This window comes from Uloborus diversus, chromosome 5 (genome assembly GCF_026930045.1).
Source record: "Uloborus diversus isolate 005 chromosome 5, Udiv.v.3.1, whole genome shotgun sequence".
NCBI classification, from domain to species: Eukaryota; Metazoa; Arthropoda; class Arachnida; order Araneae; family Uloboridae; genus Uloborus; species Uloborus diversus.
Window position 1 is genome coordinate 34,590,441 of NC_072735.1, and position 16,404 is coordinate 34,606,844.

Here is a 16,404-nt window from a genome sequence, read left to right on the forward strand (position 1 = left end):
TGAGTTCAAAATTAGAAAATTATGGCGGGTGATACTTGAAGCGGAAGCTTTTTTTTTCCCTTTTTTTACACATTTCCTTTTTTTTTTACATCCCTCCTCTTTCTTATATTTTAGTTGCTTTTAGGTCAAAATAGTAACAGTTTTTTTACAAAATAGTTGTTTCTGGCTTAATTTAGGCTGAAATAGTCGTCGTAGTCCGCAACTTTTCAAAATAGTCGCTTTTTAGCCTACAGTGCCAGTTCTGTAGATTTGATTCCTTACTGCAAGAATCATGAAGCTAACAATTAAGAAGGTTTTTTTTTGCAACACTTCTGGAATGAAAAATACTTTAATAAGCCTTATGTTCACTATTTTTTATGTCTATTGAGCTATAATACTGATTTACATGCACTCCAAAACGAGCTAATTTTTAAAACTGTATTATTGTAACATAACTTTAAAACTTGATTAGCAAGTTAACTTCGCCAAAAGGGCAAACACAAATGAGAAAACACTGATAAGTGCCGAAGAGAGTTAACTAAAATAACTTTTTTCAGAAATTTCATAAGGTACGAAAAATAACCTTGAAAATATTCTACTAAATTTTATGGTCTAAAAAATTTAAATTAATGCACCATCATCCAAAGAAAAGAAACTTGCAAAGTGTAACTTCATGGAAAGTTGTTTCATCCAGACCAAAGAAAGAACATACATTGTTTTTGAAAAGAAAGGTGGCACGAATAGCAACTTTTGTTGTTACTCTTCCTCTTAATACTTAAAAGAAATATTTTAAGCTCATAGTAATCTCTGTTACTATAACATCATTGAATACAAATTGCAAAATTAATTTAGTATTTTTTTGCAATTAAATATAAAACTAATATAGATTAAACTAGTACAATATTCATTCCGCAATTAACAAAAAAAAAAAAAAAAATTTTTTTTTAAATTACAATCTAATTTCTTATTTCATTATCTTTATTTTTTTTAAATTACAATCTAATTTCTTATTTCATTATCTTTTTTAATTAGATTACTATAAATGCAATCAGTCTGTTAAAATTTTGGCAGGTACTTTAGTTAAGTCCCTCTCCTCTTGAGTGTAATGAAGACAATTTTATTTTCAACAATACAGTTATAGATTTTTGTCACTATAAAGTTACCAATCAACACCCCATTACTACAGTAATAGATCTACTATGCATAAACAGAAATTTAACGCATAGAGTTATTTACACAAAATATATGAAGGAAGTAAGTAATTTATTTCAAAACTTTTTATTTACAGATTTTTTTACATGCAGGATTGATGATTGAAAATATTTAAACAGATTAAACATATTAGTAATAAATTCGTTAAGATATTCCAGCAAAAAGCTCATGCAGATCATCTTCTGCTTCTGATTCCTAGAAAGCAAATATATAAACATCTTTCATGAATCTGAGCAAAAAAAAGAAAAATAATAAAACACATTAAAAAGAAACATACTTTAGAGTTAACTGTGTCACTAATAATGGAATAATTATCTTCATCTGATACATTTGTACGACCCTCTTTTGTCCACATGGACGAATTTTTGGATGTAGATGGAGCAGAATATTCCTTTTCACTGGCACTGAAATGTGAAAATTTTAATAACTATAATAAGAATTAAGCTATTGAAATATTATCTGTGCCCTCTTTTGCTTTATATGAAAAATTGTTTTTAGGAGAAAAAAAATGCTTCACACACAAAAAAAAAAGGGTGTTTCAATTGTAGGAAGTAATTTTTGTTATATTTCAGAAATAAAAATCGAACAGAATGCAAAACAGTCAAAATGATTGAAAACCAGATGATCATTTTTCTGTAGACATGTTTTGCTAGGCCCAAATCTATAATTTTTGGGCCCCCTGCAACGAATTTTTTTTTTTTTTTTTTTTGACCTGGAGCCTCAAGTTATTTTTTAAATATATGTTTTGTTTAGCTTTAACTACGATCATTCATTGTGTTTAAATTTATCTAATTAGCTGCATCGCCCAGTGTTGCACGGCCTATTTGAAAATACAGGTTATGTCAAGTGACGCATGTTCAACAATCTGTTAAATAAGAGAAAAAACATAGAGTAAAATATCCCGTCCGAATAACTGCAACAGTTTTTAAAAATCCTGTTAAAATTTGAGCCTTACTCTCTAAATATTCCTATTCGAATGAGAAAACTTTGTAAATAAAGTTTACATTCTTCTAAAAATCAAAGTACTCAAATGAGCAAGGATAGATATACATAAAAGGCTCATTTGAATTAAGACAACAGTCCCACAATAGCCTCAACAGACTCTTTGAACCTTCATTAAAATTAGGACAACAGTCCTCTGAAATCTCTAGTACAATCTCGACATTAGTGTCTAAAATTCCTTTATTGTGTTAGGACAACAGTCCTTAAAGATCATAATCAGAGTAGGGACAACAACCCCATAAAAATTCCCATTAGTCTTTCGAACTCTCCATTAGAAAAAGAAAAGCATTCCTTAAAATTCTTTGTTATGATAAGGATTTCTAAATATCCCTGTTAGAGTTGGGGTTACAGTTTTCAAATAACATCAACAGTCCCTCCAAGACTATCTGGATAAACAAAATAGCTCTAAAAACCCCTTTGATAATGAAAAAAAAAAAAAATCAAAATAACATTGACAATCTTTCTTTTAATTCCTATCAGAATTGTAACAATAGCTGCAAAAAAATTCCCCTTAGAACAAGTTCTCTAAAAGACTCCATTAGAGTAACGACACATATTAGCATCAACCATTCTTAAACAATGCTAACAGCAAATCTAAAAGTTCCAATTAGATTCAAGTAAATAGTAAACGTCTCCATTTAATACTACTGAATTCTTTTATTATCTTCTGCTAGCAGTACAAAAAAGTAAATCACAAAAAAATAACCAAAAGGGGAAACGTTTTCAAGTCAGGAAAAAATTACAGGAAAAGCTTCAAAGCAAAAGCAAGAATTTTATTTGTTCACACTCAAGAAAAAAATGGCAACATGTTTTTCTTCTCAATGATTTTGTTCACGCTAATTAACACTGAGCTTGCGTCGGGGATAAATTTCCAATTAAAAATTGATTTCTCCTCACTTAAAAATGCGTGTAACTTTTCTCTTCGTGATTTTAGGACCTAGGTGGTTTCAAATACGAAGAAAGAAATCTTCCAAAGGGGTATTTTTTGTAGGCTTTCGAATGAAACTAAAATTGAACCGATCAGATAATTATTTCGTGTAAAAAGAGCCATTAGTACAATTTTCAGGTACTAAACTTAAAATTCAAACTGTTCGAAACTTTTTTAGCATTTGAAAACTTTCCTACAACTCTTCCCGGGAGCAAAAAAACCCTCCTGCCAAATTTGGCTGAGATTCAACGTATACTGCCTTTAAAAATCATGTTAGGCCTTGTTTGGAGTGTGGAAACAACTTAAAACGAAAAATTAGGGGGTGTTCTAATTATCCCTCAAACTTCAGGTACAGTTCATCTTGTGCAGCTTTTTAAGGAATTTGACATGCTGCAGAAATCGAAAAAATATGAAATGTTCACCCTTGCACCTGAGAATGGGTATACAAAATTTTATGCTGATTGGTTGAGTATTTAAGGCATGAAAAGGCAACAAAGAAAGATACTTTAACAATTATAATATTAATGAGGGTTAGGAAAATGCAAAAATATTTTCATTTCAGTCAGAATATAGGAAGCAAGTTTTTACAACTGTTATTGAAAATGTAAATATTTTTTGAATTCATATACTGATTGCTAGCAGATGTTTCACTTGCAACATGGAAAGCAATTTGAGTTTTTTTCTCCAACAACTTCTGACCTTTTAGCATGAAGCTTTAGGATTGTCGGATGGTGTGGGAGTTATTAATGAATGAAATTTTCTACTTTTTTATACAAAATTCTAAATCATTGAAACAATTGACTAGAATAAATTTGAAAAATTTTATATTTTATTTGAAAATTCCTCCAAAATGAATGCATGACAGTGTTATATTTAGTTCAGAACTATGCATACTTACAGGCTGTGAAATGACAAACTCGGAGAACCAAAAGCATTATATACAGGCGACTTAGGACAAGAACTGTTTTCAGAATTCTGTGTATAAGTGTCACTGCCAGGTGCAGGAAGAATGTTATTCTCATATTCTATGGCAGCTGGGGGGAAATACAGATGTAATATTAAATCAGAATTGTTTTACTTTAAGCATCTTGATAAGTTTGATGAAATGTAATGAAATTTTATGAATTGAAATTCATAAGTGGTAAATTAGTTTTAAAATCTTCTGAGCTACATTGCAATTATCTAATCTGGATACTTTAAGTATATTACTTTCCTTAAGACGATGCTTATGGCAACACTAAATATCTGAAAAGTCATTGAACAAGTCAATAAAAACTCTAATCTCAACGAATTTACTGTTAATTATTTGCATGAGAATAAAATAAAACAAAAAGCAAACCTGTTTCTATTCTATTCTGAGCCGTTCCGAATTTTCAACAAAATGTGCATGTAATGTACAAAATGCATTAATTTTTATAATGCAAATGGTTTATTTAAACCTATTGATATTTATTTTTAAACGCTGCAAAAAAACTGCAATACAATTGAATTCTTTTAATGAAAGTACAAATAAAGAGATCATTACTAGTAACAGTATTTTATGTTTCATTTAATTACAACACAGTTTTTTAAAGTATAAAATTTGAAACACCTAGAAAAATTTAAAAAAATTCCGTTATACATCCTAAATATTTTTTGATGGGATTAAAATTCATTTTTATGTGGAATACCTCTCTCTCTCTCTCTTTCCAAGCTTAATGTGTTGAGAGAGTTTCAATTTTTTTGTGAAGAAAAAAGCAATGTTATTGGACTTTTTCAACTTTTTGAGAATTTCCACATTTTAAAAGCTGGAAATTAATTTTGTATGCATTATTTTTTTTAAACCCAAAACATTACCAAAATTCCGTGAAACTCTAATGTTACACAAAAATTCCAAAATTTTATAAATATTTCAAACACTAACAAAATATAAATTTTATTGTTAGTACAGTGGTATTAAAGGGGAACATTAGTTTTCAAAATAGTTTTGAAATTTTTTACCTACTCAAAAAACGAAGTTTGACTTCAAATATCAAAAAATATTTTTCACACATTTTAAAAAACAATGTAAAACTTTGGAAAAGTAAATTCTAACTAGGGTAACGGCACCACCAGTAACAGACAAGTGTCCAGTAACATACAGTCATAAGTTTGGATTTAAATAAGAATTTTAGGCAGATAAAACTGATGTTGCTGTGGCCTATGCGTAAGGTGCAACCGTCTAGCATCATCAGAGTAAATTTTGTGAGACAGCTGGTATTTACAAGGCAGTGGTGGTTATGAACAGCCGCCACGAGGTCAGCTGGTGTTTCATGTTCATTTGAATGTAATAAGGTTTTAGTTCTAAAAATAAAGAACTTTTGCACATTTTGAAGAGAAAAAGGAAATTTTGCCCAATACTTTTCCTTTCCTCATCCTATCTGTTACTGTGTATCACCAGATTTTTCGGTGTCTGTTACTGGGGTTTGGATCTTTTTTCGAAATTGAGTAAATAAAAATAAAATTAACTAATTCAGAGGATCCAGAAGCAGCCAAATGTCAGATGAGATTTAGCTGCATGAGAGAAAAATAGTTTAAAAAGTCTAAATTCATTAAAAAGCTTAGAAAATTCAGTTAACCAATGTTTCAAGCATGTCTGTTTGTGGTGCCGTTACCCTAGTTAATGATGCAATGAAAATGTGCATTTTACTTCACAGGTGTTATTGTCAAATCGGATAATTAATAATAATTACAAGCTTACGGTACAAGGTAACGGATAAACGAATGCCTCACTTATACAAATAAAACTTCTTGGAACTGAATGTTTCCTCATAGACGCAATGTTAATGTTCCCCGCTTAATTGCATAATTTCCCCTGATAATCGAATAAAATAATTCAGCTTTGGCTAAAATGTTTGCTGAGAGAAACTTTGAATATTCGAAAAAAGATAAGTAATAACAATTATTGACCTTAAAATATGAAGTAATATTTATCGCCAGCAACGGGGGAGAAAAACAACATTCATGTTCCATCAAAATGTTCCCACTATTCTATCAAATTTCTTTTTTCTTTGCCAATTAAAAAAAAACCATAGTACAGTCAACAGCTAAATAAGATATACACATTTTAGGGACGATGATAAATCAATAAGTATTAAATATAAGATACGGTAGATAAGGAAGGGGAAAAAAGGAGTCAGAAAAGTGTTCCCAAAATACCTTGAGCAAGCAATCCCCTATTATGGAATTTTTCAAAAATAATACACTGAAAAAAGGTGCCCAAAACAAAGATTTCTTAACTCACCAATTATTGGACTATTTTGTTGTTCATTTCGCTTATTTCAAAAACTTTTTAGAAATAACATCAATTCCTGTTTCTTTCAAAGAGCTATTTATTTAATATTATGCACATATTAAGTTTTAAGACAAATATTGTCAAGTTTTTCAGGTAAATAAAATTTACCTGCTTATTCAAATACCCCGCTTAATGGAATAATATTTCTTGGAACCGACGATATTTGATTGAGAGGGGCCGACAGTATGAACGAAACAAAAAAAAGTTGAGGGGGAAAATATACCTTTTTTTTGGAAATAAGTATTAACATTTTAGTTTTATAAAAGGAAAGATGGTGTTAAATGTCGGTCAACGAGTGTGATGCTGGAAGGTTTGTTTGGTATCACGTTGCTACTAAAAAGCATGTATGTTCACAACATGTTCTCCTGTGCTTAACTTAAGTGTGTGCAAAATGTATATCTCTCACATGCACACAAAATGTGTCACATTTTGCTTTGTACTTTGTATGAAAGAAAAAGAACCAAGTTTAATCTTCACTAAAAAAACCCCCTATATTTTGCTCATAATGCTCGGAAATTTATTGAAAAGTTTCAAATTAAGGAAAGAAAAGCATCTTATAAGCAAAATAAAAGGGAAAGTAGGAAGCACAGCATGAACAGTCCGAAGAAACCATACAGCATGTAATAAAATTGACCATATAATCAAGAGTGGCTGAAGACAGGGAGTGCAAGCCCTTCATTTCGAATTTTTCCATCACGGGGGAGTAAATGTTATGTACTAAATGTAAATTGTATCAAAAAGCTGAAAAAACCACACCCAAGTACATGTAATTACACTAATGTTTCAAAGTCAGGAAATGAGAATTTTCTTCATCACCTCAAAGCTGAATTTCCATATTTTCAGTGTTTACAAATGCATAAGATCTAGTCATTAAAACCTAAAACACACAAGTAAAGGCTTGTATAATTGATGGATTATGTTTTATATTGTAGTATATTTTAATTTTGTACGATTTTTGCAGATAATTTAACTTTAACTTTTTCAGACTTTACAAGTATCCAAAGCAAATTCTAAAATTTTGCCCATTTCCCATGTTGACCAATCGTTATACAGTTTACTCCGGCTTAATGCGATCGCGGTTCATGTTATAAATTGCTTAGTGTTATCAAAACTGCTCAGTCCCAATTTTCTTCATTTATTTCCTTGTTAAAATTATTGCTTTACGTGATCATTATACCTTTTAATATCATCAATTTTCGAATTTGTAATAATATTTAGATTAGAAACTGCTTCTCTTACTCAAGATTTTTCAAAAAAGTTAACCAAGAAACTAAAACAGGTAGAATCTAATTCAGATGCAATACTTCATGTGCTCAAGTCCTAAATGGATCAAAATACTCCTGTAGCTTCCAAATTAAAATTATCTGAAGTTTTCCAAAGTGTTATAGGAAAAAGATGGAGGACGGAACTGATGAGTCAGGGGAAGAATGCCTCGTTATTGCGCCAAAAATTGAAATATTCTAAAAAAAAGAACATATTGAAGTGTTGAGTACAGCACTCAGGGCCGGATTTAGGGGAGGGCAGGTGGGACTACTGCCCAGGGGTCTCCACAACAAAGGGACCCCCACAATCAAATTTTTACAAAATATCCTAACTTTCACAAGTCGAAAATATTGGATATATACATATATATAAAAATATTCGGATATATATCAAAGTATCGGATATTTTCGAAAATATGATGATCTTTACGAACCCTGATTAGGGGCCTCCACTTCTTCGTTACCCCGGGGCCTCCACACTTCCAAATCCGGCCCTGACAGCACTGCTTCAATGACTTTAAAAAAACATAGTTAAAAGCAATTTATAAGTGAGCTTTTGAAAAGTGGGGGGCACTCAATAATTGGTGTTTTTTTTTATATATGGTTTTTATGATTTAAGAGTAAGTTACAATACATAAATAAAACATTTGTTTCTTAAATTTTATTTTGTAACTCAATGTGAGTTAAATTGATAAGTTTATTCCATTTCATGATTGGTTTATTGTGATCTTTCGGCTATTGTTATCAAAATCATTGGGTCCCAAAACGATCACATTTCATGGAAACACTTGTATATAAAAAGGAAAATAATTAAAACAGTTAAAATACAAAAGGTACAATTTTTAAGCGAAAATAATATAAAACAATTGGCTAACTTACGATAATTTGTCGACAAAGGTAAACGAGAACTAGGTGGCAAATAACAAGCTGTATTAGTTTCAAGACTATCGATTACAAAGCTGTCTAAAAATGTGAGTGTAGGATCCACCTAGCATTTAAAATAAATACATAAAATAAATTAACTAGAAAACTGTGTAATATTCAAGAATGAGTACAGTATTTCACAATGTTATCCCTTAAAATAATTTACCTTTATATCAGGATCAAAATTCTTGAAAGTTGAAATGTAATTAATGGCTTCAACAAATTCAGAAAGCATCTGTGAAATAAAAAATAATTTTGTTAGAAGCATGATTCAAAGCTACATAAGAAAATGTAGTGTCAACGAAACATATGATTGAAAGAGAATTTATATGTATGAATAAAAACAATACCTTTTTGCTCTTTTCACATTTCATTTCTATGTGTTCAGACAATTCCGTAAAAGTAGTGTAGAATTCTTTACTTTTCAAAAAAATGTCAACAAATGAAGTAAAAATCCAATTTTGCAAATCCTCCTCAGAGTTTTGAATAACTGATGGCCAGCATTTTAATAACTCAGAAGGAGTTGATAGCACCTGGGGGGGGGGGAAATATACAGATATGTTAACACTAATACTGCTACAGAAATACTTGTGAAGGCACTTTGCTCCAAATTTAAGATTTAAATAACAGTGAGCATTCCACTATCTCATGCTTATGTTTAAAATTTCGATAATAATCGGAAAATTTGTTGAAAAATTATTCAAAATCATAATAAAAATACAATTTGATATTAACTGTTTAACTAACCAATATTTTATCAAAAATGTCATTATTATTCTGCCGTGGGGACGTAAAAGGCAGTAACTGCAAATTTTCCCTTAATTGGTTAATGTAGGAATAATTAACACCAGTATGTAAAGTGTTTCCAACTGTTTGGAAACAATGCAGATAATTTAGTTTGATGGAGTCAAATTGTGGTGACATAGTTATTTTTCAAACACTAGATTTGAAAGAGCCTTTTTTTCTATGATACTGTTCACAGAATATCAGCTTGCCGTTCAAAACGTTTAACCAGGAGGTCAATATCTAAACAGAAAATAAATTGTTGTTGTCTCATTATTTTCCCTGTCTCATTGTACCCCACTCTCCCCTTAAATGCAAATTTTTACTAAAAAAAACAAAGAAAAACTACTTTTTCTTAGTTTTTACAACACATGCAATTTTACTACTTAGAAAAAAAGCTTATGAAGATGCACTACTGAAGTACTAAATAAAAATTTTGACTTCAAGTAAAAATATTTTAAAAAAAATTAATTATGTTTCTGATAAGTTTCTTAATCAAGGATTGCAATTTTGAAACTTTTTTTTAATTCTTTTTAAATCTCTATATTCTGTAGTCAATTTCCCCATGCTTCTAAAAGTTATAATTTTGCATCAATTTCAATTCTCTTTCCAGACTTTTCTTTTAAACTAAACATTGTTGTACCTGGAAAAAAATTAAAAAAAAAAAAAAAAAACTCATAAATCACAAGATTATAAAATGTTATGCCATAATACATGCAGCAACCAATTGCAAAAAGACTATCTATGCAGTAAGAAATCTGTCCAAAGGTAATATTAAATGCTGTTTAAAAAAACGTAATATTCGTATATATAACCGTAAAATTGAACTATTTCAAAGCAGGAAAAAGAAGATTAATAAAATTCTAAATGAAGTGACTTCAATATCTTTGGTGTTAGAAATCCTTAAGTTAGATATCATTTAAAGGGTAATCATTCAAAGTATTGTATCTAAGTATTTCAAGTTAAATAATATTCCGAAAAGATACAAAAATAACAGCAGGTACAAAGAACATCCAATCCTGGAAATATTGCACAAAAATACATGAATTAAAATAAACAGCATTTTCACATGCAAAAAAAAAAAGAAGACGACAACAATAATATTTGTTACCAGAGATACTATTTTTTTTTCTTGACAATTTAGTTTTCACAGATTTCATTCATTATTCAATGGCAATGGATCATAAACCTCACTCCATAATAATCACAAAGCAATTAAAAGGAATGAACAGCAGCCAAAGGTATAGTGAAAACAATAAGTAATCTTGATTATACAAAAACAACAATACTTATACATGTATACTGTAATATATTTGAAACTCTTTATAAATTTCGAAATGGAGTCTTTTATACATATTTTCCCCTTTAATAAAATTCATGAATTACTATCAAAACAGTTATATATTTCCTAAATATGTTTTGCTACATTCTTTTATTGCGTCATGCAACAACTCAACTCTTAGCCAATATAAATAGAACACAAGGTTGCGTCTAAATATATGTGTGTGGTTGTTAAGCTCCAGAAATAAAACAGAACACGCCAAGGATGTTCTTGTTGTATAGAATTTAAGCTTGGTTCTGCTTGACCCAACATCAGAAACATATAGAAACTTGAAAATTTCTTTGGTGGTGAGAAAATTTTGAACTCTAATATCTCCTTGAGTTTTGGTTGCAAATATTTCAAATTTTTCGTGCTGAAATTATTTTTTAATGGAGATTATTTCCCTAAATATAATTTAGGGAACCTAGAGTTCTCATAAAAAGTTAGATTTCCTATATTTTTTTTAATAAATTTTCTTTTTTGCTTTAGCAATTGAAATATTCAAATGGCTTGTAGAGTATCGCAGTAGTTGCACCTACAACCATAACAGCAATTTAGAAAACTTGTTTTGGATACTTACAGACAACAAAAGTTTTACAGAACAAGAAGACAACAGATTTCCTTTTTCAATCAAGTCCATGAAAAATTTTTTAACAACATCTTTCAAGGCAGAATCTGGAAAAATAGTTTAAAACTATTAAACGGTGAAACTCCAAATGCTTCAGATGAGTCAAATAAAGATGCAAATCATTGCATAATAGTGTTGACCATTTACAGTGAAATTGTGTAAAAAAAAATTTATGGTTGTTATAATTTAAAATTGCTTCAATCCACCTTGACTTAAAGAGAACAAGTTGTTACAAAGTTTATTTATATCAAAATAAAAATTTCTTTTACTGATATAGCAAAGGGTTGCTACATTTAGAAAAGTGTTATGGCTGAAGATTTTTATTAGATGGATTTTTATTAAATAACTAAATGCAGCAGGTGGAAAAAAATTATTATTTCGGCTCTCCTGAAAAGTGCCAAATTCTCACATTCGTTAGTTTAGAATGGTGCCGACAATATGCACATCTTTCTGCTATTACATATTTAAAAACATGTGGTCCTTTTCCCCCTTTTTTTGGAGGGGGTAAATATTAATACAACTACTGTAAAAGAAAAGTATATATCCCTTGAATGTGATACTAAAACAATCTACAAAACAGCAAATGATTTCTTGTAAAACAGTTAAAAGAATTTTTTTTTGTAATCATAAATATGATAGATTTTCTTTATATGTAGAGTTATTTCAAATCATAAATAAAGTATTACTAAATTTTATACCTGAAAGAGTATTTCTCTCTAATATGTTTGTAACGAAAAGTTGTCTTAACAAGAAACTTTGAACTTGAATCAAGTGTTTCTCTTTCAAGTTTTCTTAAATGAAACATTTAAAACAAAAAACAAACAAATAAAAAGTAATTATATATGTGTGAACAAAGATATTTGAATAGTAACAAACCTTTAACTACTATGTTTATCACATCTAAAATTTGGTTTGGCAGCAGAATATTTCCAGCTTCAGAAAAAATATTATTTACAGTTGATATGTACCAATCATGACGCTCGGTATACTTAAAGACGTTAAGAAATACATGTTTTCAACAATAATGCAAAGTTTAAAATTACTATTAAATTTTAAAATGACAATTTCTTTTTAAAAAAGATGTGAAAAGGAGATAGAAATTCTCCTCCTTTTATGTCAAGTAGAGATAGGCCAAATTGTTATAACTAACTTATGAAAATGATATAGTCAAGGGCGGATTCAGGGGAGGGTCAAAGGGTCAGATGACTGTAGAGTTTTGATGAAAATTTAACGGAATATGATTTATGGCGCATGTTGTGCCCCTAAAGATTTAAGGAGTGGGGATTTGAAAGGGCAATTGCTTTCAAATTTTTGCTCCTATTTGCGGGAGGAGGGTGCACATCACCCTTGGAGGGGAGGCATCCCTGCTTAACTAATATTTTTTTGCATAGGAGGTATAACATTGGCCATTGAAACTTGATCCTCCTTACAAAGATTTCTGAATCCGCCCCTGATATGAGTACAAAATAATAGATAAGTAAACTTTGAAGTTGAACAGATTATAGAATTTTAGTTACTAACCTAAATTTTATGCATAATAATAATAAAAAAAAGAATACATTTGACCACAAAAATATTCATTGAAAATTATCCACACTAAAATTTGCACAAGTTCTGAAAAAATTTAAATATTCAGCTATTAAAAATAATGGTTAACAACAATCACTAGTTTTAAAAGGATATTTTGATGCCAAATGAAGAATTCTAATAGCAAGCTCTTTTTTTCTAGTTATGTCTTCAACAGAAATCAAAAACTCCGTCATTTTCTTACAAATTGGTTGCACATTAGATGGATTAGCCAGTTGATATAAAAGTTCCAGGGTCTAAAATTATGGACAGCTGTAATATCATTCACCTATTTAACAATTGCTTGCATTAAAAGCTTTCAACAGATTTGAAACTAACAATTCTTTGAAAGTAATCACCTCAAATAACTAGCAAATATAACTTGTTACTTCAAAAATGTTAACAAATACTACTGTACTTTAAAAATAGATGATAAAATTAATTCATAATCATAATCCATGAACCCACTTGATCAGCAATATTCTTGTACCATTCATAATAATTGCAGAAAATTGATGCTTATTTGGTTACAAAACTTGATGGACAAGAGGCAACAATCCAAACTTGAAAAACATTGTTAGTACATTTTAACCACTGAAAATTGCATTTACAGTAATTCAAATGCATTGCCATTGGAATGATCAGCCTTCAGCGACACTTGTGGCCCAATATATGAACTTCAGCACTATCTTCAATTAACGTTGATTTCTTTAAATTCTCACAGCTGGTACAAGCATAACATGATAAAATAGCACCATGGATAATTTTATTTTTATGATGGAATCAAATGATTAAATATTTTAAATTAAATGAAGACAAGATGTATGTAAATTAAACTTTATTGCAGAGAAGATTAAAGAAGTTAGGCAGAGATATATCAAGCATTTAACCGTTTAAAAGAAAACTAATTTCAGCAAATTTTGTGGACCATTTTCTCTCTCTATCAATAGCGTAAAAATTTTGAGCTTCAATGCAAGAAATATAAGATATAACTTTGTTATAGCTACCAATATTGAAAAATGAAAATTAAGAAGAGTTTTGCACAAACAGATTTCTTCACAAAAATTTGCTTGCACAGAGATTTTTGCAAAAAGTAAGTAGCAACTTTTTAAAAGAAAAACTATATAGTAATAAAAAACTATCATTTGTTAAACAGATAAAAAAAGGGATCATACAAACTACAATACAAAACAATTCACCATAAACATTCAATTCCAAAAAAAAAAACGAATTTTGACTACGAAAATGTTTTTACTTTTGAGATTTTACAAGAAATTTTTAAAAACCATTTTTTTTTCCAATGGGATTTTCAGACTTCTGTTAAAAATTTGGCAGATGTATACTTTGGTAGATTGTTTTTTTTTTTTTTTTTGGGAGAGCATATTAAAACTCATGAGACCTCCTCCCCCCTCCCAGTAGCAATTTTTTAGTCTGAATGCAAATTATAAAACTCAAAAATGGCTTGCATTAGATTACTTATAAAAACTTGTTATAAATCAGCACTAATCAATGCTCAAAAAGAAAACATTTTACTCAAAAAGGTCTTTTGGCAAGTTCTATAATTTAATTATTGGTTTAACTCCACTTCGTAGAAGAAACGTATTTATATTTCGGAAAATGAAAAGGGCACATTAAAGGTTGCATAATAATAAGTTTTAGGTACCTAAGTTTTTCTTAAATTAAACACAACAATTTCCTGAATAAGAATTAGATCTGAGCAAAATACAAAATCATTTGGACAATAAGAAGCCTGTAGATGTTGTTTACATTGATTTTCAAAAAGCTTTCGATAAGGTACCGCATGTTGCTCTACTTAGCTAATTAGCTGATATAGGAGTAGGAGGGAAAACTTTCATTTGGGTAAAAAATTGGCTGACCGGAAGGAAACAAAGAGTAGTTGTAAGTGGAAATTATTCTAATTGGAGTGAGGTCTTAAGCGGGGTTCCTCAAGGATCAGTGTTAGGACCTGTTTTGTTCATTGTCTTTATGAACGATATTCACAAAAATATTTCTGGGAACATGAATTGTTTTGCTGATGATGTCAAAGTTATGGGGACTGTAGAAAATGAAGAACAAGCAAATCAGCTGCAAGAGGATCTAGATCATATTACGGAGTGGGCTGATAAATGGGGTATGGCTGTTAATGTTGGGAAATGTCAAGTGCTACATTTAGGGCATGGAAATAAGTGTACAAGTTATTATTTGCAAGGTTCAGTCATTAGTCAGGCAGACAAAGTTACTGATCTGGGGGTCCTAATAAGTCAGGATTTAAAGTTTAGCCAACAGTGCAGCATTGCTAGCAAACAAAGCCAATAAGATGCTTTATCAATAGATCTATTTCAAATAAATCTAAAGAAGTTCTTCTGCCCTTATATAGAAGTTTGGTAAGACCCCATTTGGAGTATGCTGTTCAGTTTTGATCTCCTTATCTTAAGAAAGACATTAATGTATTGGAAAGGGTTCAAAGGCGGGCTACAAGGCTAATAAGTGGACTTTCCCACTTAGATTATGATTCCAGGCTTAGTAGGCTAAAAATGTAGTCTTGAGCAAAGAAGAGACCGAGGGGACATGATTCAGCTGTTTAAATTTATTAAAACGAAAGATGTTACGGGGCTAAAGTTTAGCACTGAAAACAGGACAAGGGGTCAGTTTTAAGCTATTTAAATCTCAGGCTAACATGGATATTAGGAAAAATTATTATTTTAGCAGGGTAGTGGAACCTTGGAACAGCTTACCGGAAGAGGTGGTAATGAGCAAAGGAGTAGACAGTTTTAAGAGGGCCATTGATCTTCACTGGGGATTGTAATTTGACTAGGACCAGTCTAGCTGGGCCCAGAGCCTGTTGCTGGTCGTCACTTTTGTATTTGTATTTGTATTAACAAAAACAAATTTCAAACCTTTAACTGTAGGACTTCATCTGGAAGTTTTAGACATTCCATAACAGTTTCTTGTTGTTCAAGAGAAATACTGGGTTTTAGCTTCTTCATTATCAGAACTAAAGACTCAATACCTGTTAAAAGTTTTTCAATTAAATTTCAATATTTTTTTTTGAAATTATAATTTTAATAAAACAATATTTCAACAATTTTTTTTACATAAAATTTACCTATAAATTTTAAATTCACATCTTTTGATTTTAAAAACATAGAAACTGATGACAAGACACATTCAGATAATTCAGGACACATTGGCACACATGTTGCAGTTTCAACAACTTGATACATGATTGCTAAAAAGAATATATATGAGCACATAAATCTAATGATATAAATGAGTCTTAAGATAAAAAGGATTAGCTTTGAGAGGGAAAAAAAGTTACCATGAGCTAAAGTGTGGTTTAAGCCAACTTGTTGCAATGTTTTCTTCAAAACAGGAGCTATTTTTTCAGAATGCCTACAAAAGATTAGAAAACATCTTTTTTTAAAATGCAGTAACCATAAACAATCTTTATAAATATATATACCAGGGGTTCTCAAACTAGGGGGC

At 30.1% G+C, this 16,404-nt stretch overlaps 1 protein-coding gene across 1 annotated transcript in view; it reads right to left on the reverse strand.

Moving 5' to 3' along the window:
• Positions 1-1,238: 1,238 nt before the first annotated feature.
• Positions 1,239-16,404, reverse strand: part of LOC129222775 (AP-4 complex subunit epsilon-1-like) — a 30,003-nt gene continuing 14,837 nt past the window's right edge. The window contains exons 8-20 of the mRNA XM_054857310.1: positions 16,238-16,311; positions 16,025-16,147; positions 15,816-15,928; positions 13,036-13,175; positions 12,229-12,341; positions 11,305-11,399; positions 8,971-9,153; positions 8,787-8,855; positions 8,576-8,684; positions 8,131-8,211; positions 4,020-4,155; positions 1,469-1,595; positions 1,239-1,386 (exon numbers count right to left, since the gene is read on the reverse strand). Of these exons, the coding sequence (XP_054713285.1) occupies positions 1,336-1,386; positions 1,469-1,595; positions 4,020-4,155; positions 8,131-8,211; positions 8,576-8,684; positions 8,787-8,855; positions 8,971-9,153; positions 11,305-11,399; positions 12,229-12,341; positions 13,036-13,175; positions 15,816-15,928; positions 16,025-16,147; positions 16,238-16,311 (1,414 nt within the window). The 3' untranslated portion in view covers positions 1,239-1,335. The remainder of the gene's footprint in view (positions 1,387-1,468; positions 1,596-4,019; positions 4,156-8,130; positions 8,212-8,575; positions 8,685-8,786; positions 8,856-8,970; positions 9,154-11,304; positions 11,400-12,228; positions 12,342-13,035; positions 13,176-15,815; positions 15,929-16,024; positions 16,148-16,237; positions 16,312-16,404) is intronic.